The 24,893-nt window shown below is 42.0% G+C and overlaps 1 protein-coding gene across 1 annotated transcript; it reads left to right on the top strand.

The window, feature by feature from the left end:
- LOC139716672 (uncharacterized) lies at positions 1–24,607 on the top strand. Its single transcript, XM_071628202.1, has 21 exons — positions 1–189; positions 1,994–2,134; positions 2,627–2,840; positions 2,885–3,119; positions 3,876–4,185; positions 5,599–5,743; positions 6,505–7,251; positions 8,023–8,108; positions 8,751–8,943; positions 10,943–11,124; positions 11,601–11,851; positions 12,417–12,518; positions 13,170–13,302; positions 15,077–15,244; positions 16,250–16,484; positions 17,710–17,804; positions 19,852–19,953; positions 21,047–21,846; positions 22,678–22,924; positions 23,867–23,955; positions 24,495–24,607. The coding sequence occupies exons 2-21, from the start codon at positions 2,045–2,047 to the stop codon at positions 24,535–24,537; spliced, it is 4,467 nt and encodes a 1,488-aa protein (XP_071484303.1). The 5' UTR covers positions 1–189; positions 1,994–2,044; the 3' UTR covers positions 24,538–24,607.
- Positions 24,608–24,893: the final 286 nt, after the last annotated feature.

Raw genomic sequence — 24,893 nt, 5'->3', positions numbered from 1 at the left:
ATTTATTTCTTAGGTCATCATTAGAATATTCTTTGTCTTGTCTATTTAGGGACTAAGTTGTTGAGTGCCTGTATAAGTAAATTTACTTGACTAAACCGGATCGGAGACGCTTGGTACCTGACTTCGAAACGGGTTTTCGGCCTCCCAGACCTCGAGCTCCAAACGCGCAAACACACGTCTGTCAATGCGGTAGGTTGAATTGAAAGCCGAAGGTGAAGAAACCGGACTCGACCCCGTGCATCATTGCACGAGAGACTTCGTATTTCGATCCTTGACTTATGCATAGATTACGTAGGCCTAATGGCAATATTACGAAACTTTACACGTAGAAAATATCTATTTGCCGTGATAATGGCTTTAATTTTGTGGAAAAAGGACGGCAAAGGCAAGGCAGACTTGAGTTGTGCTCAGGCGATCCAGTTCTGCCAGTTGCGTGGGTGCCAGGCCAGGGCAGTGCCAGTGCCAGTGTGGTGTGGTGGCAGTGCAGTGCCAGTGCAATGCAGCCAGCGCCATGCCAGGCACAGGGCAGTATCATTGATTAGGCATGGAATACCAATTGCAATTGCAATTAACATTAGATCTATCTTTAGACTAACGTTAGAGTCTAATCGTTAGATCTACCATACCACAGCTGGATTTTTTTTTCTTTTGCGAATTTTAGATATTTTATTTTGTTGCTTTAGAAACTCTACTCTCCGAGTCTGAGAATTCATGTATGACTATGATGTATGAAATAGTCTAGCCTCTGTAGATCTCAGTCCGGGAAACCCGCTCATGAGGACCGCTCCCGCGTACGAGGACTGCCCCGCCTCATGAGGACCGCCCCCACGCCTCATGAGGACTGCCCCCACGCCTCATGAGGCCCGTGGGGGAACGCCTCATGAGGCCCCCTATTCACTTCTATTCATCTCACATCTGTGCTGACGTATAAATTGTCGCAACTTTGCATGATGATTTTTTGTTACACACACATGTCCACTATCCATGATGAAAAGAAGAAAAAATCCTATCTGTCTTTTTTTTCAAAAATCGAGTTTTAATCAACCGATGCAGAGCGCCCATCAAACAAAACACGGGTACAATGTACAGAGCCAGGGTACAGCATCGCGGGCTGGGGCTAATAATATGTAATGGTATCATTATCAAATGAACATGCATTTTTGTTTTTGTTTTTATTTTTAGATAAGCTTATGGGGCTGTGTGCAATTTCTGTTTAAGCATCTAGTATGCAGTTCTGGTACAATGTTTTTTTTACAGTAATGTAATCATTTACAGTGTACAGCTAGAGTAACATCATCATGGAGATGCTGAAATGTAAGCATAGGTCCTACATGTAAGGGTTACCATTCTGTGAACTAGAATATCCATATTTTCATAATTTTGCGAGATTACACAAATGCAACTCAACATTGCCCCTTGACCCCCACGATTGGCAATTGTCCTATGTAAAATGACACTTAATTGGTCACAAAAGTAATTTAAAGTATGCAACTACAGTTGAACCTCTCGTATCCGGACAAGTCGGGACAGGGGCTCATCCGGATAAGGGATTTGGCCGGATACGGGAGACTCGATGCTTTATACATGTACATACGCATACACGTATGTACTGATGTAGCCCATTGTAGTACCACATGCAGTAATGTGTATACTGCAACCTTTTCATTGTTACATTTGGGGATGTTTGGGGATGTTAAAATGTCTGAAGGTAAGCAATTTGGAAGGAAATTTGATGTAATGTATGTTATTCATGTTGGAAGTAATATGTAATTCATGTGTGTTTGTGTAGGAGTTCTCAAGGAGTTGGGAGTCCCCCTTTCCTCAGGTAATTATTTAAAAAAAATCACGGCGAGATTGCGTCCGTATAATAGAGAGATCCGGATAAAGGGAGGCCGGATAAGAGAGGTTCAACTGTAAATATGGATGCCATTTTCAAGTCTTACCCAGACAGTTTCAAACCAATTGTGAATTGTGTCACCTTCTTGATTTGCAGTGTGAATGAAGAGACAGTGTAGTGAGCCAGCCCAGAACCAGTCTCCCAGCCATGGCGGAAGGGAGTAGGAAAAGACGGTCTGAGGATGCCTCATGGGACAATGATGATGAGCTCTTACAGGAGGAGAGTCCGACCAAAAAGGTATTTTTGTTTGTTTGTTTATTTGGGGGGGGGGGGAGGAGGGTTATATTTCATATATCAAGTTTGCTTTGTGGTGACAACTGCCACTGATTTAGCGTTGCATGCTGCATCTGGAGGTGTCGTGGCCGAGTGGATAAGAGTGCTCGTCTATGAATCACACGAGTGTGATATGTGTTTTGGCCTATGAGAAGCCTGGCACATTTGCTCTTCTGCAAGGCACTTTGTCCACATGTCCACATTGCTGCTCTCCACGCAGGAGTATAAATGGGTACTGGGTAGGATGAGAATGTTTATGATGGTTGATCAGCATGTGTGCACATGTAAAATGGCGACTGGCTGGAATGCTCCCCACAGAGTGGAGAATGAGCACGATGAGTGCTGTTTGGAAATAATGTATTCAGTGACTGGGGTAATAAAAACTACAGGTAGCTAGGATTCATAGTCGTGAAACTTTCATTGTCTGATTGACTTGTTTCGCAAATTCTACCATAGGTCAAAGACATTGCTGAGGAAGAGGAAGAGCTTGATGAGGACGCCCTCTTAGGCATAAGTGATGGAGAGGAGCACTACGATGAGCAGCAGTACGGATTGGGAGATGAGGCGGGTCTGGAGGGGGAAGCCTACCAGGAGGGTCAAGATGGGGAGCTGTTGGAGGCGGAGGAAGGGGGCGGAGAGCTGGGGAGGAGTACGCGGAACTTGAAGAAGGGTACGCCGCGGAGGGAGAGTATTTGGAAGGAGAGGAATACCAAGGCAACGAGGAGTACGAAGGAGGGGAGGAGGGATATGCGGAGGAGGGGTACGAAGGGGGAGGAGAGGGCGAGGAGTATGGTGAAGGTGGAGGAGAATGGGAGGGTGAGGCAGCTGGAGAGGAGGAGCAGGAGGGGTGGGACGGTGGAGAGGGGGAAGAGGGTTGGCGAGAAGGGGCGGAGACGGAAGAATGGCATGAAGAGGAGGAGCATGGAGGAGAGGAAGAGGCACAGGAGGGGTAAGTTTGTTTCCTTCAACTTTACACCTGTTTTTTGCATTGACGGCAGTCACACCTAAACCATTTCTTCATATAACCTCGCATACCAGAACTCGTTTTTTTTTTTGTCGGCAGTGAATTATGAATACTCCATTCTCTATGTAGGCAGTAAACTTCAGAAAACAGGAAAATGTTTAGCTATTGCTGATGCTAATTGCTTAGCTTTAGCAGTCTCGTGGTTGTAACTATTTTTTTATTGTAAGCATTTAGAGTTGACATTAAGAAAAGAGTTGGGACCAATATTCAGCCGTCATGGAGATGATGAGCTTTTGCTGTGCCCGTTCCTAATTGGAATAAATGAGTATTGGTGTTGGTACACAGTTGTTACCTTTTACACCCCTTTGTAGTATAGCATACATTATGATTAAATATCCTCAGGAACCCAGTCTTGATATTATTCCTGTAAAAGCATATAATGGACTGACAGAAAGTAAAAATTCACAGTCATAAGCATCTCTATAAATCATGAATACATTGTTTAAAAACTATCATTCATTGTGAATCTTTGCAAAAAATAGTTTGAGAGCAGACTCCATTATCTTTGTCATTATAAATCAGACAACATTTTTGAAAACCAGTTTATATCTCCAGTATTTTTCTTCGGCTAAAATTTCACAAAGGTTCAAATTATCTTAGGTAATGTAACTGTGTATATAGCCTGTAGCTTTATTGAACAGTTACCGGTATATTTCTTATGAATGATGATCTGTACTCCAGACTTGGCGAAGAAGAGAATGCCGAAGCAGCAGAGGGCTTGGAGCTCTTTGACAATTCAACCGACGTACTAGACCTCGATATACCCGATGACAGCTTGGTGGAAGACTTTGACACAACGGGCGAGAACCTACCAGGGGCATCGGAGGGAGATGCAGGTGGCTCAGTGTCGACACCATTCTCCACCGCAAAGCTGGACCAGCCAAAAATGATCACCCCGACGGATGAGGACACGCCCAAGGACAGCGCCAAAGCTGCAGCAGCCAAGGAAGTTGAAGAGGATGATGACGAAGAGCCAGAAAACGAACCAGAGGTAGACATTGTATACCCATTACTGTAAAAGTGGTTTCTTTCGCGGTGGTTTTATTTTCGCGCTTTGAGGTTGAACCGCGAATTTAACATCACGCGAAAATGTTTTGAAAAGTTGCACAGAATTAACCACACAAGGAAATGTTTTGAACTTGCCGCTTGTTACAACGCTGTTGCGCACATGCACACACGAAGATTCCGTGCATTGAGTGTATTGATGGTCAACACACACACAGCAGTACCACGCAATGTGTGTACAAGCACGTTATAAACTATAAAGTACTCGAGAGACGGGATTTCAGGTACGCCTGCATTTAATTTAAATTTCTGTTAAATAAATAAAAGAATAATTGGATTATTGTTTGGGTTTTCATGTGCAAAATAAAAAAGTTTTTGCCGACTGTGAATTCACAGATTTTGCCGACCGCAAATTTAGACACATACGACAAAGTCAGCACCGATGGAAACCACCAAGAGTATCTGTAACAAATGAAGACAGAATAAACTGACCAGAACGAATATAGTTTGGGAGTGATTAGTGGAAAAATGAGCACAGAAAATGGGATTCCATCGGGATGGATCCCGTTGGAATCCCATTTTCTTTGCTCATTTTTCCACTAATGAAAGTAGCTGTATGTGAAAGAAACTACTTTTACAGTACTAGACTTTGTCTTAGCCAATACCAGGAGAATATATATCTTGTAATTTGTGTGATAAGGTACAACATTGTAGCATAAGGCGAATCTAATGATGAACTACTCATTTGCACATTATATGGCTCGTATCATGCGGTGTGAAATTGATTTCAAATGCTGCTACAGAGGTGTAAGTAGGGTATGACCCACAAAGTGTTGATATGGTGTATCAGTTGATGACAGGTACAGCTGTACGTTGCTCTTTCTGTAACTAGATTTCACTGTAGTTATTGTGACAAAATGTAAATCGTGTGTGAGAAAGCTTAAAGGAAAGTTTACTTGGTATTGATTTTGAAGGACCACGTCAACATTAGGCTGATCTTGTGTTTTATGTACTGGTAACTGTCTCTTTTTAAAATGAGATTCTATTGGGAATAAATTCGTATTAATGTACAGTACAATACTTTAAAATCCTTTATTGTGTGGGACAGGGTTGTGCAGCACATCTAACACTGCTGAAGTTTATATTTTAAAAAAGTGTACTAAGAGGGATATGTGCATTATCCAGATACATGTTTTTACGCAAATGTGTTGAATTCATTCATTCACTAATACTACAGGACATAAAATGATATATCTATTACCCAACATCAGCATATTATGTATCATGTGGTAATCCTTCATGACTATCTCAGAAATGGAACTTCATCACATGTTTTGGTACTTATCTCAAACTGCGCACGGACAATAATACCCTGCCATGCTACTTCTTCCCCATCTAGGTCGCCAAGGAAACGGAGGACTCTAGCGAGAGTGAGGAGGAGACGGCGGGCGACGAAGACAGGAGGGGTCGCTTTCGATCGGAGAGACAGTCGGCCGTGGTGTCCTTAAAGAGCACGCGCACAAGGAACATCCCAGACACCCTAGGTATTGTTCTATAGCTGAGATGATCATTTGGTTTTTTTTTTTGACTGGAAGTCAATTATAGAGAGGTGTGATGAGGTTTTTATGCATTTGTATAATTCTAACCTGATCTGTGATGCTTGTGTTTACGATATGATGTTTTGCACATGAGCAAACAGCTGCTCCCATTTTTCATCCCAGGAGGAGGCGCATCGTAAACATTATCATCTTAGATCTACACTCTAAAGCTCGCTATTGATGAGAATGATGGGGACTTCGAGGCCGGAGCTGCCAGCTAGTATCTTTCTTTGAGTTTTTGTATTTCTTTATTGAGTAAGAAAATGTTTGTTTCAATTGAACATGCTTTTTTGTTTTTCTGAAATTCAAATTGATATGCTTGTGGTAAGATTTCCATTTTTTAAGTAAAGTATGATTTTTGCCTTATAATGATATTGTGCATGAGGGTCTTTTTAATCTGTATAGTAGACAGCTGTGAAGGGGTTTGTCAGTTGTTGTTTTTTTGTTTTTTTTAAGTGCAAGCATATTCATTAATGTGTAGGCACCTGTATTGTCTACTAGGAAATTGCTAAAGAAAGCTAAGTAGTTCTCATGCGTGGTTCAGTTATTGATTTTTGCTTTTGCATGTTGATATAAGCTCAACATCAGTCTAAAGCGGTTGGCTTATCACTCATCATACGCCATGATTATCTTTAGTGGTTCATTTATCTCATGTGTAGTACAGTGTAAGCGTTCATGTGACTCACACATTGGTTTTGTGTCCACAGAGATATCTGAGGAAGCACAGCAACAGATTGAGGCATTTGAAAAAAAGAAGGAGGAGGAGAGACAGAGGCGCCATGGAAGGAACCAGAGGGGTCGTGGTTGGAGGGGCAGGGGGCGGGGTAGGGGTGGTTTTGGAGGTGAAATGGCAGGACCGAGAGGGTTGCCCCTCATGATGCGTCCACCTCACCCCCAACTCCAGATGGGACCCGGTGGTGTGATCCCCATTCTAGGCCATCCTGGCATGAGGCCCCCATTTGGGCAGCAGCCCGAGCTGATGATGGGTCGAGCGGGGCCCATGTGGGGTGGTAGGCCACCACTGCAACAGTTACTCCGCCCACAAAGGCCACATCTCATGCAACACCAGCCAGTACTGCAGCTCCAGGGACCAGGCTCACGCCCGCCTTTTCCAGACGGGCCACCCCAGCAACAACAGCAACAACAAAACCAACCACATCAGCAGCAGCCTCCACATCATCAGCAACAACAGCATCAGCATCAACACCAACACCAACCTCAACAGCAACACCATCAACAACAGCAACCTCAACAGCAGCAACCTCAACAGCAGCAACCCCAACTACCCCAACAACACCAGCAGCAACCACCACAGCAACCACCACAGCAACCACAGCCACAACAGCAGCAACCTGCCACCAAGCAGCCCACATCATCGTCAGCTTCCCAGTTGCCAAAGAAAATCCACATCAATCCGCACTTCAAAGGCAAAGTGCAAGTGCCACCTCAGTCTTGTAAGTGGACATCTTGACATCGATATTTCTGGCCATCTGCACGTTTGACAAAGCTTTCCTTACTGAATTGTTAACCTGTAACCATAGGCAACATGCATTTTGCTGGAGGAAAAGATCTTTCAGTAAGATCCCCACAAGTACTCATAAAATTCATGTGAAGATGATATAGTGTGTCAGATCAACTTCAGACTAAATTTTGGGCCAGTCTAAGTCACCTCTTGTAGGGAGGCTCTGAAAGCATGTCACACTTTTTTTTAACACTTTCCTTGAATATTGCTACCTGTGATGCCTTACCATTGGCACTGACTCATCTGTAAGTTTTCTCAGTCAACTCCTATCATTACTTTACAAGATGATAATTAATTGGATGTGAGAGCTATCTTATTTCGCATGAACACCATGGAAGAAGCCAACGTGTGCATCCAGATCATTGTTTGATCGAAAGTTTGACTTTGATATCATCTTCGGTATTGATTATTTGATTGATATCCGTGGGAGCCTTCTCAATCTTTAAACTGAAACTGTTCTAAGGTGGTGATCATTCATACATTGTACATTTGGGACGTCACAAGCAAGATTATATGAATTATGTGTACCAGTTGTCTAAAAGCCTTGAAGTAAGCATGAAAGAAATGTGAAATGTATTTAGTACTAATGAGACATCTTATATCCTAACTTTGAAGATTTAAACTTGAAGTGCTGTTGCATGTCCATAATTTGGTAAATCAGCTGATGATAATGAAATTTGATTTCATGATCCATTGAATTCAGCTGGAGCGCCCCCGCAGTCGGGTCCAGGGCAGCAGCAACAGAATACTCATCTGCAGAGCGTTCCACACAGACAGCAGCCTTACCAGGTAGCTTATGAAATCAATCAATCAATCAATCAATGATTTATTTATTCCATCATCAAAGAAGAAAAAGAAAACATGATTTAAAGCGGTACAAGTTTTCGGTTTGTCTTTCATTCATCTGATAAGGACAGTTTCTTTGAATACGATATAAAGTATATGCATGAATGATATTATGAAAAAGAAAAAATGCACACTTTGACACGGTAACAAAACAGTAAGTAATCATAACGACGGAAAACTGTGTTCCACTAAAAAGCCAAGCTTGTAAGACGTGGAACACTGGAATGAAAACAACAACAGCACCAATATGTTATACCAGTAGAATACATTCATATTAAATTCATCAATATACCATTGTACTTTTACTCATTGATATGTGATGCTGATAATACAAACATACTATAAACAGTACTTACTATGATATTAGAATGCAAACATATAAAATATATCATAACATAGCGAACTTATGGCACAGACAATCAAAAGTGCTGTGAAGCCAGAAATTTTCACATGCATGAAACTTTCAATTGTAGTCTTTCCAATGCATTTTAATTTTAGCTGTATTGTTCCATTCAGAGAAGATACCATAGCACCCTAATTTCTTGATGTATCTATTATCCTGTTGTACCTCTGTGGATTTCCCAGGAGCCACAGACCAATCAGACTTGGTCTCACACCCAGCCCCAACCCCATGCCCAGGTCCACCCGTCCCAGCAGCCAGCCCTGTCTCATAGCGGTCCCCCACCCTCATCAGGCCCCGGGTGGGTGCATCCCCACTCTCAGGCACAGAAGTCGTCATCCCAGGGGACATGGGGCAACCAGCCACAGAACCAGCAAGGCAAGTCACTTGTGATGGACATGGACGATAGTAGTAGATCATATGTGACCGTGCACCTCAAAACGAACATAAAGTCGCACACACTGATTTTGCGTGAGGACTGAAAATAGGTGAAATGGGTCAACCTAGCCAAACTTGACTTTTTCATATTTTCTGAAAGAGCGGGTCTTCTTTTACATTATGTCAAAATTTGGTATCATAAAACGGGCAGGAAAAGTGTGTTTTTTAGCAGTTTATCTCGAACATTTTTGGAGAATAGTGAAATTAGGTGTGTCTTTAGAATTCCTTTTTCATTTCTGAAAAAACCTTGTCCACACTCTTCAATTTCAACTTTTGAAAGGATAGTGCTACTGCTTTCAAGGTTGGCATTCATTATGGCCAGAATATAATGAGGCATGCTTAATTTCAGTTTAATCTGATAATCCCTTCATTGTTGTTACTCTGGTGGTTTACTTCCTGTTTTTTGTCCCATTCATCGCACAGCCAGCACGGTTTGGTAAAGATTAAGCGCTTGAATAGACACTGTACTTCAGAGCCTCTTTTCTCGGTTCATACTTTTCCTGAGTTTGTGCTTTCTTTCCAATATTTAGATAGGTTAGGAGAGTCCATTTCATTGGAGTTATACATCATTTTAAAACTTAAAGTCTGCTCTTTCAGAATATGGTCTTAACTAAAAATTCATGTCTGGCGACTTTTTGTTTGTTTTGAGGTGCAGGATCACATATTACTCGTTCATGGCCAAGACTATGAATTGAGGTTCTAAGAATGAAATGATCCGTGTTTAGAATAACAGCAAAATAAAACAAAACACACTGGTAAATGACGTAACTCTGGCACATATGATGTCAAATTATGTGGGGAATTGTATAGATCGAACAAACAGACACATACTCATGGTTTTGAAGAGCTTCTGAAGTTCTGGGATCCCATGTATTTTCAATTTGCAGTCACTGTTAAAACCAAATGCATATGTTTAGAAAAGGCTATTTGGATGTCATGCAGTTGGTTGTTATACATGCTGTAAATATGATATTTGATATTATAAAATGGGTTCAAGAATGTAGCCAATAGGAAGCGCTGAAATGAGACACACCTCCTTCCTTTACTTCAGTACAACTGCACTGCCTGTAATCCTATGGTAGATTGCCGATCGTCTGTGCGCGCGGCGGCTCCTTTGATGAATTGCATGCATACGCGTACGCGCTGTCAATCCTGTAAACAACTTCTAGTTCGGGCTGCCGGCCGGCCGGCCTGTCTTCCCTTGTGCATAACATATGTGGCGTACGTACGTATACTGTACTATACGTACACTTTGTACAGTACAGTAGACCAAGCGTTATGGGACCGGATGCGTACATGGAGTCACTTTGAAGAGCAAATCCAACGATTTAGCAGGTTAATTCTCACGCCGTTTTCAGAGTATGTTGTCTAGTAGGCCTATATGAGGAGTCTATATCAAGTCTTTAAGGTAAAGGGTGCATATTCTATGTAAAATAAGTAAGTTTTCATGCGGGTGTCCGGAAACCCAACCCCCCATTATACTTATACTGTATGTGCGGGACTTCCGCGAGTGCGACGTGCGTAAAAGTTTGGGACGAACATCTTCGGACGTCTTGACCCACAAAGGTACGTGAAAAACGCTGAAAAATGATGTTAGTTTTCGAATTTTCGACCCATTTTATAAAACAAATGATGCACAGGATTATTTCGTGGCGTTAGTGTAGGCGTAGTGCACTCGAGGGTATTTACAATTGTGAAACATGCACGAGGCGAATCCTGTGCATCATTTGTATAAAAGAAATGTCCATTCATAATTGGCATACATCTAAGACTGAAAATGAAAGGCAAGCATTACTCCAGTTCAGTGCACAAATTTGTTGCAAATGAGAAGAATCCTTTTGGATGGCGTGCTTTTGGTGGTCTCCTCTAATGAGCAGAAAGACCTTACTAGCAAAGAAATACACAATAAAATTGAGAATGAAAATACTTCTTTCCTCAGGTCCAATCTACACAGCTCCAGCAGCAGCTCACAATGCTCCACCCCATCAGCTTGGGCATCATCAGCACCACCAGCCCCCCAGAGGTGCAGCCCCACCTCATCCTCACCCGCAGCACCAACACCAACACCAGCACCAGGGAGGAGGACCTCCTCCGAGGCAACCTTTCCCCCATCAGGAGCAGGTAATGATGATAAGAATTATTAGAGCCACTTTCAGATTACCTACTCCATCTTGCTATGATACCATATTATACACCACTTATTTTGCAGGGTTTTCCCTTTCAGGAATTTCACAAGTCGGGTGCTATTCGCGAATTTGGCAACAAGCGAAAATATCTCTGAGCCTGACATGAGTGGGATTTCTCCAACCATAGATGTACTCCACTATCATGAGTTTAACCACTTGCTATTTTTTATTTTTTATTTTTTTGCAGTTTTTTAGATATCTGACTTTTGTGGTTACAAAGGGATAAGATTGCCATTCCCTGTAGAAATTTAAGAGTACTTGTATTAATAAGGTCACACTTGTTATTAAGCTATGATGAAGTGCTAAGTAGATGGTTGAAGCACCTTAAAGCATTTCACCTATTTGATTTGAGGATAGATCTGGTGAACTGCAAAGCTCATGGTCTAATCTTAACATTCTCCCAAACAACAGCCACCCCACCAGTTCCGGGGACCAGCTCCACCCCATTCCCAGGGACAGCGGTTCCCACCCCCTGCCGGCGGGCCCAACCAGCAGGGGCAGCAGTTTCCTCCACCTCAGCAGCAGCAGCAGCCCCCACAGCAGCAGCACCAGCAGCAGGGAAGGCCGTTTGATGGAGCCAGCCCCGGTCAGGCGGGGCTGGGAGGATTCGGTCATCCAAGACCTCAACAGCCGAGACCCCAACACCCTTCCCAGCAAATGAGGTGAGATATTAGCTCAATGCAGTGATTGGCTACAGTGTTCATGTTGGTAGACCTGTGTGGTTGTAACCAGTCATTTAGCAGGGCAATATTCTGTGAGGTTTTCATACTGATTGTGATTTATAGATTGTGTGTTTGTGTATGTGTGTATGCATGTGTTTGTGTATGTGTATGTATAATTATGTGTATGTGTATGTGTATGTATGTACACTATGTTGCTTGTGTGTGTTATGTATACATGTTTATGTATGTGTTTATGTACGTGTTTATGTGTGTGTGTTTGTGTTAGGAAAGGAGTAGAGAAAGAGAGTTGTGTGAGTAGGATTGAGCATACTCTCATGGTGGAAAATCTCCAAATAAGAGGAGCCCATGAAATTGACACTGATGTACCTTATGACAATTTCCCTTTGGGCAAGCAAGACTGTTGGTTTGTTGCTACGGACTTCATGAGTGCATGAGAAATCCTATTAAATTTGTCCATCTAGTATATGTGTGGTTCCAAGAATAGAGTAGATTGGGCAAGAATCAAATTTGTGCATTTTGTTCTGTGTGGTTACCCCTTCTCCAGAGGCCCGAGGCCTATGCAACCTCAGCAACAACATCCCACTGGCGTACAACAGAGGCAGCGTGCACCAACTCCTCAGCGACAGGGAACACCACAACAACAGAGGTATGTCTGAATTGGCATCTGCTGGTTTCTCTAAAACTTATGTTGTTTTTATTTGCAGTGACAGACTTTGAGTTGGTTTCTTTATCTGATTCTTGCTCCCAAAGTCAAAAGATTGATGGAGAAGATATTGTAGTGTGTAGTGGAATTTTTTGTTTATAAATGAAGAAAACTGTTTACCTGTGAGGTACTCATAGAAGACATATTCATTGCTTTCAAAATATGACATTTTAAAAGAACATTATCGTGTTTATTACAGTTCGTTGATTTAAAGTCAATTTGAGTAACATTAAAGCTTGAATGAATTATTTTTCCAAAGTATCTCTTCCTTTGTGTTGGAAAAGTTATGGAACCACTTTCATCTTTCATCTTGTGTTTGATGTTGAAAAGAAAATTTGATGTGACTGTCTTCTTATTTTCTGCAACTACGATGTCATATCTGATAAGGTATTCTTAATTTGATTTATTTTTCAGTTTGATGAATCCTTGTGTTATCCTGTGTGTGAAATAGAAAGCACTTTGTCAAGCAGTGTATTTCTTTTTGTTCAAGTGTGAACTATTATTATGTGGACGTATTACACAGTCAAGTACTTCAATCATGACCTGTTGTCATAGAAGCCTTTGCTCTTCTTACTGCACACGGTATCCTAGCAGACCTCAGGTACCCCAGAAACCTGTAGCACCCCCAAGTCAGCTGATCGAGCAAGCAGCCAAGAAGGCCACTGGTGACCTCCGCCAGGTCATTTCCAGCAAGACAGCTGCTGCATCCAAGTCCACCGATTCAAAGGTTAAAAAGAATGAAAATATGACCTTTACACATTTCCCCCATTTTCGTTCAAATAGAGAATATCAAAAACATCCTTTTTAGCAATTTTTTTTTTACATTTGCAAATTGTATGTGGCCAGACTTGTTCAGACAATTTGCCACAGAGTAAAAAAGTAAACCACTGTATAAGATTTCACTTTGATCGCTATCAGGCCATTGTGCCAATAATGCTAATACGCTTCCCCTTGTGTTTTATTGATATTCAAGTAAATGGCTATGAGTTGACTCCTTTACTGACAGTTTTTAGTGTCCGTAGAATAAAACACATTGCATAAAAGCATTGCATGTGTTGGCTATGAGTAAAAGTGCAATCTTTGATTAACCTCACAGAAATCAGAACTTAGTCCAGCAAAAATTGGGTTGATATGTCACGAATCCAAGGGGAATTCAGTCAGAAAGAGAGGTATGAAGAGACAATGTAGTGTGCGTAATACCATGCAGGCTTGTCTTCAGCAGTAATCATCATCATCACCCCAAGGTGAACCTATGGATTGAGATGCTTTGCTATTATAATTATTTTGAAAATAGGCAGTCAAATAAAGACATGGTGAGGCTAGCTTTAGCTGTTAAACCATTGTGGACGGACTGATTTTGCTATAACACACATTTCCCACAGACACCTGCCCGAATATTATCAGGACTCGTCTTCAACGGGTTAACCCTATTTTAACTGGGCTGGTCAAATTGACCCCCCCCCCCCCCCTCGACATTTCGCGCCACAATTCCGCAACGCGCAAAGATTTTGCCGCATCATTTCATGACTTTTTCCATTGAAGTCTCCTGCATATTTTGAGACCAAATTTGCGACGTCCGGGTACACCGTTCTGAAGTTACGCAATGTTTTGCATATGCATGTCAACCTGAAAACAGCTCAAATTCATGATTTCGTGTGCAAATCCAATGCAAATTGTGTTTTTTTGTTTAATTGATATGAATTAGATTATTTCAACTTTTAACCATTGAAATTAATCAATTCTAATGTAGATAAGCTTGAGGAAGTGCCTGCAACAAATTTTGGCCCAAAAAAAAATAGAAAACAAAAGATCGAAAAAAACAATAAAATACATGAGAAATTAACAAAACAATAAAAAACAAAAGAAACTGATTTTGATTGCACTATTTTTTTACAAGAAAATTGTTCGATGTGTCTTGAGGAACTCTGACACAAAAATTTAGCAATCCTTCAGTCTTTTTGATGGGAGTTATAGGTGAAAATATAATTTCATGTGTAAATTTGCATAATTAATTTATTTAAAAAAAAAAAAATCGACATTTTTCCATTGTATGACCATGTAATCTTGTAGTTTACATCCGGCTCTATGTTCAGGCAAAATTTTGCGGCAATCGTGCGATCGGTGGCTGAGATTTGAAGGGGGGAGGGTCAAATTGACCCCCACCCAGTAAAAACTTGGTCTCAAATAGCCCAGTTGAAATAGGGTTAAACATGAAAACGACTCCTTATCTACACCCTGTACATGACACATACACTCACACACACTCACACTTACACTCATAGGCACACACAGATTTCAGAGAAGAATAATTCAAAAACAAAGTCAAACCTAATGTGCAAACTTTACTCGATCGGTTTCTGTCAACTAGGCACTTTCCATATTTCTATTAAGACAAGTTATTCTTACTATAGTTGCTTTTGTGGTAGGCATATTTTAAAATATGTTGCCATGACTATCATCAGACCGAAATATGATAAGTGATGCGCGTTTGTCGTCTCCAGGATGAGGACGCGGAGGCGCGGAGATTACGCGTGATGCTGGATGAGCAGAAGAAGCTCCGCGAGGCAATCATGAAGCGGAAGGAGGAACGGCGCCAGCAGCAGGCCATCCAGAAACAGGCTGAACTCAAGAAGAGACTGGCTGCGCAGGGCGGTCAGCAAGTACAGGAGGTAAAGTGACAATAACCAACAATAGTCAGTCTGCTCTATACTCCATGTGTTTAGCGAGTCTAATTTTTGGTTTGTGAATCGGGACTTGCTGACAATTTTACCAGTGGTTAAATTCATGATCGTGGAGTACAGCAGTCAACAGAGAAATGTGCACATGCACGTCACGTTTATGTTGAGATTTTTGCCTGTTTCGAAAATAAACATACAGTATGCGACTCTCAAAATTTGCCAAAGTAAAAACCTCATGAAAATATGTATAGTGTATAGTATGTCTGTGTGTATGGTGCATCCACATATCGATCTCAATGTATTTTTTTCTTGTTTTTAATCAATTTACCTTTATGTGTATCTATCAGCCTGTCTGTCCACATATCTGTTATAGATATTTTTTTATTTAGACTATATTGTCAGTTTTGGCAGTGTGTCCATTTATCTGTCCATCCATCAATAATCTGTCAATTTATTTATTACAGTAAAAATACCTTTCTGTCTGTCAATTCTTCTATCCATCCATGTGTCTGTCCATCTTTTTGCCAAGGATGAAAAAAAAAAGATATTTGAATAAATAGATCAACTAAAAAAGCACTCAGAGAGCGCTGACCTCTGCTAAGCAGCCCATTTCCAACAGTAAACACATGCTGGAAATTGCCCAATTTTCTAATGATAAGGAAGCCTAGTGTTTACCTCCTAAGTTTCCTGGCCAGCAAGCAAAGCATACACTTCAGTGTGCGTATGCAAACCTCAAATACATGCATCTTGAACTCCCAAGTTCATTGACCCTATATGCCAAAAGATACCAAAATCCTTCCAAAATGCATGAAAATTCCTGGACCACTTTTCAAAATTTAATCATCTGTTCCTTTTGTCATCAATTTTTCCTGTTAGTTTCATCCAAGTCCTCTAACAACTCTTTGAGTTATTTTGCACACAGACAAACCAATGCTGGCAAGAACATAACCTCCTTGGCGGAGGTATTAAATCATTCTATTTAATTGTGTCTTGTAGGGCCCTCCTGCCAAAAAGCCCAGCCCTCCCAAGAAGCGACTCGGGAGTGGATCTGGCCAGCAGCAGTCGGGGCACATTCAGCAGAAGATCAGGCCGCCTCCTCAGCCACAGACTGCCCAGCAGTTTCACCAGCAAGGGCCACAGCAACATCAGCAGCATCAGCAGCAGCACCAGCAGCAGTGGCAGCAACCACAGCAACAAGTTGTATACAACACGAACCAGAATGCTTGCCATGGTAATGTAATGCATTATAAGCCTTCCTCAAAGAGGTTGAATATCTTTCGGTATATCTATCTCGTATCACATGCCATCATTTTAATTCTCTTTCATGCTTGCCATTTATTGATAAACCTCACTGGAGAAAAATATAGGTATTTCAAATATATGTTTTGCAGTGCCAATGTCCTACTTTGCCACTTAAACTTCAGCTACTGTATACGCTATAATTTTCGCGTACATAAATTTTCGCGAATTGCCGCTGTCACACATTTTCGCGAGTGGTTAAATTCGCGATTGGGGGACCAGAGAAAATATGAAGTGGTAAAGAAAGTGTGAATTTTCAACTTACTAGCAAATAAGAATGATACTAGTTATACACTGCATGAAAAAGACTTGCCAAACTCTGCGAACTAGTAAGTTAGAATTCAACATTTTGAAGTGGTTAAGTCCATCGCGCTAGATTTCTGACGAGTGGTCCCCTTGCAATAATGGATTGGCTCTCTACAGTATTCATAAGGAGACGTGGACGTGCGTAAACAAGCTTAGCCAGTATGGTCTGTTCGGTAAGCCGTGACATGGTATACTAGTACTGAAATGTTCGTATCATCAAGGCAAGGGATTCATTTTGGAAGGTAATATTTTCGCGTGTTGTTAATTTCGCGATTAGCTCCCGACTCGCGAAATTCGCGAAAATAAACCCCCCGCGAAATATATAGCGTATACAGTAGTTTCAGTCAAATGTTTCAAGTGCTTAGAACAAAAAACAGAAAGTCAAAAAGTTGTTGCAAGGACGAGTATTTCAGCCATTCTTCAAGCGTGTATTTCAGGCATTCATACAGGTAAATGCAAGGTCAGTGATGAATCACATCACAGAGAGGATAGCAGACTTCTGAACCATTCTGAATTTTGAGGGAAGAATCTGAATTTTGACCCTTCCCAGCTCTTGTTTCAATAGGTATTTCCTAGTTTTAACTTGATAATTTTACTACACACTCCTATGGGAACTGCTCTTCCTTTCCTACTTATGAGCCAAATCATCCCTTAGTTTTCAGTCAGAAAGGTTGGGAGGTCTGTGATAATGGTAAAGTCACTCTTAATCCGTTGAGGATGGACTGATTTTGCTACAACACGCATTTCCCAGTATACTCGGACTCGTCCTCAAGGGGTTAAGAGTTCCTCGGTGTCTTGACAATGGTTTACTCATCCAAGATTCCTGCATCCCCTCCTCTTCCTCCTTGTAGATGAAGGATCTCCTCCGTTTCATCACCATGGAGGCGGGTACCACCAGCCCCCGAAGCAGTGGACAGACCAAGGCAATGTTAAGGTCAGTCAGGCAGTTTTACCCTGATGTATACAGCTATTGTACCCCTCCTGTTTTGAGGTCCACTTTCACTTCTTTGATAATGAGAACATCAGCTTTTTATACCCCCGCCAAACGAAGTTTGAAGGGGGTATATAGGAATCAGCGGACGGTCGGTCGGGCGGTCGGGCGGTCGGTCGGGCGGTCGGTCCGTTGCAAATCTTGCGTCGCGAACTACTTCCTCAGTTTTCAACCGATTCCCATAAAACTTGGCACAGATGTGTGCCTTGGGTTGTAGATGTGCAAGACGTATTTTTTGACAGTACCCAAAAGTACGTTGCCATGGTAACGGCATATTATGGGCAAAAATGGGTACAAATCTTGCGTCGTGAACTCCTCCCACAGTTTTTGATCAATTTTTATGAAATTAGGTACAGATGTTCGTCTGAATATGTTAATGTGCAAGACACATATTTCCGCAGTGGCAAAAAGTGCGTTGCCATGGTAACGGCATGTTATTGGTAAAATGTAGGGCAAAATGCTTCATGGCAAAACTGCTTCATCAGTGTTCTTCCAATTCTCATGGAATTCATATTGAATGTTTGTCTTAGGATATAGGTCAGCATGACACATTTCTTGACAGTGACAAAAAGTATGTTGCCATGGTAACAGCTCACATATTATGAGCCAAAATGATGGAAAATTTTGTGTTGCAAACTACTTCCTCAGTTTTTGCCCAATTTCCATGAAACTTGGTACAGATGTGTGCCTTTGGCTGTAGATGTGCAAGACGCATTTTTTTACAGTACCCGAAAGTACGTTGCCATGGTAGCGGCATATTAATGGCAGAAGATCAAGGAAAGATCTTGCTGATTTAACTACTTCCTCAGTTTTTTGACCAAAGCTTATGAAATGTGGCACACACCTTGATCTTGGTGGGAAGATGTGGAAGACATATTTTTCGGACGTGTCGGAAGCTGCGTTGCCATGGTAACGGCATATAAATGGCAGAAGATCAAGGAAAGATCTTGCGGATTGAACTACTTCCTCTGTATTCGAATGAAGCTCATGAAATGTGGCACACACATTGGTCTTGGTGGGAAGATGTGCAAGACATATTTTTTGGACGTGTCGGAAGCTGCGTTGCCATGGTAACGGCATATTAATGGTGGAAGATCAAGGAAAGATCTTGTGGATTGAACTACTTCCTCAGTTTTTGACAAAAGCTTATGAAATGTGGCACACACAATAGTCTTGGTGGGAAGATGTGCAAGACATATTTTTCGGACGTGTCGGAAGCTGCGTTGCCATGGTAATGGCATTTAAATGGCAGAAGATCAAGGAAAGATCATTCCTTGGGTAAGACTGTCGTCACGGGGCGGGGGTATTAATCACCTTAAGTGATATTTCTAGTTGATAATGATCCCCCCCTAATGCCACCTCCTGCATCTTTCAAATTGACTACGGTAGCCGTTATTTTCTTCTTTCCTGAAAGAAGTCAGATATCATGTAAGTGGAGATATGGTACTTCCCCACATACACAGCGCACTTTCTTGCTGTCTACTAGCAGAAAGTGAAAGTGGTTTTGATATCTGTGCACTCCTCTTTTCTGTGAAAACCACCCACATCTAGTTGACTCGTAGAAATGTTAACATTACTCCAGTGAATCTGTCCTCAATTTTAAGCCGTTCAAGTGCCAGGAGCTGAAAGTTGAATGCATGAAACCAAGTAGATGGTCTGCCAATCAGAATGTAAATTATGCATTTTGCCTTTTTCTGTGAATGAATGTTATTCAAATCTTTGTGTTTCTGTTCATGTAAACAGATGTAGTGTGGAAGTGAACTGATTCAGTTTCAATTGAAAATGTCTACATTACTAAGATAAATTGTGATCATGCATATAAACAACTAGAAAGGAAACAAAAATGCTATTGTGAACAAAGTCTGGTTATGCTTTGTGCAGCTGAAATGCTTCATGATAATGAAGATGTTTTTTACTTATTTTGAGCTTTTCATTTTCTAAACAGGTCCTGTCTGGTCCGAGCCAGGAATACCACCCACAGGGTCCAAACACCTACCACGAGCCCCCTCCCCAGGGGCAGCCGATCCCCACCCTTGGGGGCTCCCAGCGTATGATGAGCCCCACCCCAAACAGAGGAGGACATGGCCAGATGCACAGGGGAAGGGTAAGAACAAAGCATCCCTTCTTTCCCTGTTGGGGTTAACACACCCATACACCATGGGTGGTATTCTGAAAATCTTCCTAAGTTTCTTCCTAAGTCAGAAACTTAGGAAGTGCCCAGGAAAGACAGAATTGGTATTCTGAAATTTCTTCCTAGGCACTTCTTAATGCAAATTAGGTCATCCTTATCCCCGCCCACATCCTTTCCTGAGCCAATACAAAATGCCGTATCATAAGGAACTAGCCAATGACAATCGCATATTACTATGACGTAGGGTCAAATACAGGAGTGCGCGGCATGTCCCCTTTCTCACGCTCATTTCGCGCATCAAAGTACATGTGCGCGCAATGACTGACAAGCGCGCCTATCACGATGCTTGCAGTGTGCTATTCTTAACAACGTACTTGGGACGGGTGGAGCTTTCCTAAATATTTTCCTAAAATTCTTTCCCAAGTGCATTCTAGAATACCAACTTCTTTCTAAGTCAGAAATTTGCATATTCCCGCCCCCTTCTGAAGTTTCTTCCTAAGTCTACTTGGGAAGAAACTTGGGAAGATTTTCAGAATACCACTTAGGAAAAAATCCTGACTTAGGAAGAAATTTCTTCCTAGGAAGGATTTCAGAATACCACCCCATGACTGTAAACTACTCCTACTGAATTTGCCTCCATTCATGTTGTAAAGGGGTGCTTTTTGTTCAAAGAGGGTGGGGGCTATATCTCAATATCCTCTCTGATGAGTATCAGGGTTTTTATGTTACATCACGGTAAAAGAATGGTCATTTAATTATCTGGTCTGTTTCATTACTAGACTTGAAACAGATGGCATAGGAAATTTTTAGCCCTTATGATATACCAGATTATGTGTGAGTTCAGTCAGTTAAGATCAGATTTTTGTGAATCCATGCTGATGAGCACGTTGTGTTTCATTCTACCTCAGAATGATATCCAAGCGTAATTTTAATTGCCAGAATCCAATGATCTGCTACAGATCTGTATATTGCAGTACATGCAATTCATTTATATTTGATGCACTCCTTCTTGTTTGGCATAAAAGATGTAAAAATAAATGTATATTCCTCTCTTTTTCCTCTACAGGGTCAGTCACAGATGTCCAGGGGACGTGGTCGCGGTAGGATGAGAGGGCGAGGTCGTGGGCATGTTCAGGGACGAGGCGGAGTCAGGCCACCCCAGGGTGGCTCCGCCCCTCCCCATCAACAACTCCAGCACCAGCCACAGGGCCCACACCAACAGGAGGGTCCGTTCATGGGTTCCCCACCCCACAGGGATCAACACGACCAGAACTTCATGCATGGGCCCCGGCCCGAGCACCACGAGGACCAATACCAGGAGATGGTGTCACAAGACGAGAGAGAGTTCATGCAGCAAAATGACTATTCCCAAAACCAAAGCGGAAACTCTTTCCCAGGAGAGCAAATGGTTGCAAGGCCGAGGGGCAGGGGTGGTTTCCGAGGTGGTCAGAGAGGGAGGAGTATGATGAGGGGCCGGGGGAACATGATGCGGGGACAGAGAGGTGGCCGAGGAATGCAGAGGGGCGCAATGCAAGGACAGAGGGGCGCAATGCATGGACAGAGGGGCGCAATGCAGGGACCACGAGGTGAAATGCACGGACCACCAGGTGGTATGCAAGGAGCCGGTGATATGAGGAATGTGCAGAGTGGCAGAGGGGGTCGGTCCAATGCCAGAGGTGGACCCATGAGGGGCGGAAGGGGCGCAATGCAGCCTGGTAGAGGGAGAGGGGTGGGACAGGGTGGGAGCAGAGGTGCAGTCCACAACAGACTTTCCTTTCCCCAGCAACAGCAGCAGCAACAGCAGCAACAACAGCAGCAACATCAGGGCGACATGTCAGCGCAACCAGTTGAAAGGACTGTCATCAAGTAAGAATGCTGTGATTAGAATTGAGTGCAATTAGTAATGCAGTAATTGACAAATGTCTTTATATCTTGTAAGTGAATGGATGGATGGAGTCAGTGAGTCCCACTGTCTAGCAATACACTTATTCTTTCAAATTGTTTTACAATCCACCTTAATTCAAGATTTTTTTTTTCTGCAGTGATTTTGAAAACATACTACATTCAAGAGGATTTAGAAAGAAGGAAGAAGTACCAGGTACCCCTAAATACAAGAATTTCTAGTATGCTTGTGTTACTCAAAAGAGTGCTCCTTATTGCGTCAGGGTACTACGTAACTTTTTTTTTAAAACCACTTGCCTTGTCGGGCAAGCAGATTTTGTAATTGTTGCAGAACACTTGCCCAAACATAGATTTTACTTACCCAAAAAGAAAGTCCAAAAATAAGATGCAACTGATTGAGAAAATCACTTGTAAATCAGGGCTAAATAAAACACAAACATTTGAGTAAACAGCACCCGGTGATTCCCACGCTACACATTGGAGTAAAAAACTTATTTCGATCAAGTGTTTGTGTTGCATTTAATATATTGGGGCTTCTTCACATAAGTGTTGGAAAGTTGCTGAAATGAAATGAAATGAACGTGTGTTGCATCACTAAATAGTGATTAGCTTTGGGCTTCAGTATGGTTGACTTTCTTTGTGGGTTTTTGGGGAGAAAGTGAAAAAAGGTGGCTTCATGTAATCACCAAGTCTATGGGAAATTTTCTCCTTCTTTAGATAATAACACTAGTAAAACTAGTAAGCCTGATAGGTATGAGCCAAGTCATGGCTGGAAATGATCTTCTTGCTCCACAGCTTTCAAGGCTCCGGTGGCGGACCGCCTCCCACCAGAGGCAAGCAGAGAACGATAATACCTCCTGGCTCCCATCCCATGGGAGGAGGAAGAGGAAGAGGAGGGAGAGGAGGTGGAAGAGGAGGAGGAAGGGGGGGAAGAGGAGGAGGCGGAGGAGGAGGATGTGTCTCGGTGGCCATCACTGGTCTAGCAGCATCCACCACCAAGGAGAACATCAATCACATGCTTCATTCTGTCGGTCCAATCAAGGTGAGTGTGCTGGTAGCATGGGAATACAGTGTACCATGCAGTGGGAATGCTGGCCTTAACCCAAATATATTTAGGAATCCCTGTAACAGATTGTGTACAGCTTTATCACTTATCTCTATTACACACACAGCTGAAGAATCTTGAGTGGAGTCCAGCACTACCTTACGCTTCAATGGACATATTCACTGACAGGCAATTTAATTCTTGGAGGCTTGCACCACTCATGGTATTTTAGGGTACCCCAGGGGGCAGTGAATCCATTTTCTCGCCCCATGCAAACAGACTCTTTAATTTTTTGTGTGCAAAAGTTCAAAGCCCAAAACATTGTTATGGTAATAAGCTGATGACCTCAATAGTTACATTCATGCGCAGTCGCCAGATTTGAAGTTTAGGTCGAAAACTTAACTGTCGATGATTAGCTCCACTTGTGAATGCACAATGCAAGTTCACATGTGCACCTACACTTTAAGATACAACTTCCGAGCGTATCTCGCTTGACGAAGTAGCACAGCTGGAGCTTGACTAGGAAGCAAACAAGAAATGAGGTTCAAGCTAACTCACAAGCTCATTGATTATTGTATCCACACGGAGCAAAACAACAAGTGGGACCCCCCCCCCCCCCCCCATGGCTCATGGAAACAGCGTAAACCCTAAGATGTCTTGTAGTTCTAATCATCAACTAAACTTCTAAGTGCTAACTTTCAAGTGCGTCCACACAGTGCTAAACTACAGCTAATCATTGAGAGTTAAATTTTTGACCTAAACGTAAAATAAGGAATGGCGTGCGAACATAGAGATTGAGACAGAGGCAATTATTTTGTCATGGACTGCAGTCAAATGGTTTAAGTCATACTATATTATTTACATTTACATAGACCTCTTTTGTTAAAAGTTGACATGGTGCATTTGTTGTTGTTGTACTTTCACCCTCATCTTGTGAAGAACCTGCAATTCATGGGACAGCAACGGAAGGCCATTGCTACTTTCACCAACCCACAACATGCACAGATGTTCCAACAGAAGTTCCACAGGTAATATTTTATTTGATTATGTTTATGTGTTTGTGGGTGTATGCATGTATGTTTTCAAATTGATTGAGAGAGATTTAAAACCCTTGTTTCTAATGAACTTTAAAGAAAGAAATACTTATTGTATGGAATGTTTTAAGGGTATGATGGTTGTAGAGTAGTTTATTCAATTCAATTCAATTATGAAGGATAATGGAAGATTAAATTAGTCATTTTCAAAGCACAAAATGCATATGGGCTGTTTTTATATACATGGAGTAGAGTCACATGACCAAGGTTGCTGTATTGACATGTTCATCACTCATTGATTTACATACATCGAAATGGTTATAACTTTCCTTTTTTAGTCAGCTTGATAATGTTGACATTTCGAGGAAGCTTGTGCCAATGTTGAATGTTGTACCCTTGACAAAAAGAAAATGAATTGATAAAAATGTCAAGTCAAGGAGATTCTTTTCTGTTCAAATGGCAGGACTGATACAGTACATCTATCTTCTGCTCATCTGTGGGATTTCTGTTAATGTTTTTGTTTCCTCCACCAGGCATTTGATTGACTTGGCGCACATAAACGTCATGGTGATATGAGGATGAAGATAGAGCAGCGCCCTTCGGTGACCAGATCCTGTTTTATCAGAAGGCAGTGGTGAGGAGTGTCCACTGGAAGCTTAACCTCTGTATCAGCTGAATTCTGGTCTAACGGGGCTATCTTGCAGCTGTGTGATAAGTGTCCATCATCTCATCATCTCTACAAGCTGAACTAGAAGCACTTGAGTGTTTGTACATCAAATGTTTTCATGCCAGCCTCTTGCACCATGATTGTGATCTGTAACAAAATTAACGTCAAAATGCCATTGTTGAAAATGTTAAAATCTGCACGCCCTGGTTGGGTAGATTTGTGTAAAGTACCCATGGCTGTAAACACCAAAGAGTAGTGTGCTGTG

The sequence above is a fragment of the Diadema antillarum genome, unplaced genomic scaffold (assembly GCF_040938485.1).
Source record: "Diadema antillarum isolate AM-2024a unplaced genomic scaffold, OU_Dant_1.0 scf00000069, whole genome shotgun sequence".
In the NCBI taxonomy this organism is placed as follows: Eukaryota; Metazoa; Echinodermata; class Echinoidea; order Diadematoida; family Diadematidae; genus Diadema; species Diadema antillarum.
Note: the sequence above shows the minus strand (reverse complement) of the source record. Positions and strands in the feature narration are given on the sequence as shown.

Coding starts and splice junctions, on each gene's coding strand:
- LOC139716672 (XM_071628202.1), top strand. CDS start 2,045: ATGGCGGAAGGGAGTAGGAAAAGACGGTCTGAGGATGCCTCATGGGAC. Junction 3,120..3,875: donor GAGGAAGAGGCACAGGAGGG/GTAAGTTTGTTT, acceptor TCTGTACTCCAG/ACTTGGCGAAGAAGAGAATG. Junction 8,109..8,750: donor ACAGACAGCAGCCTTACCAG/GTAGCTTATGAA, acceptor TGGATTTCCCAG/GAGCCACAGACCAATCAGAC.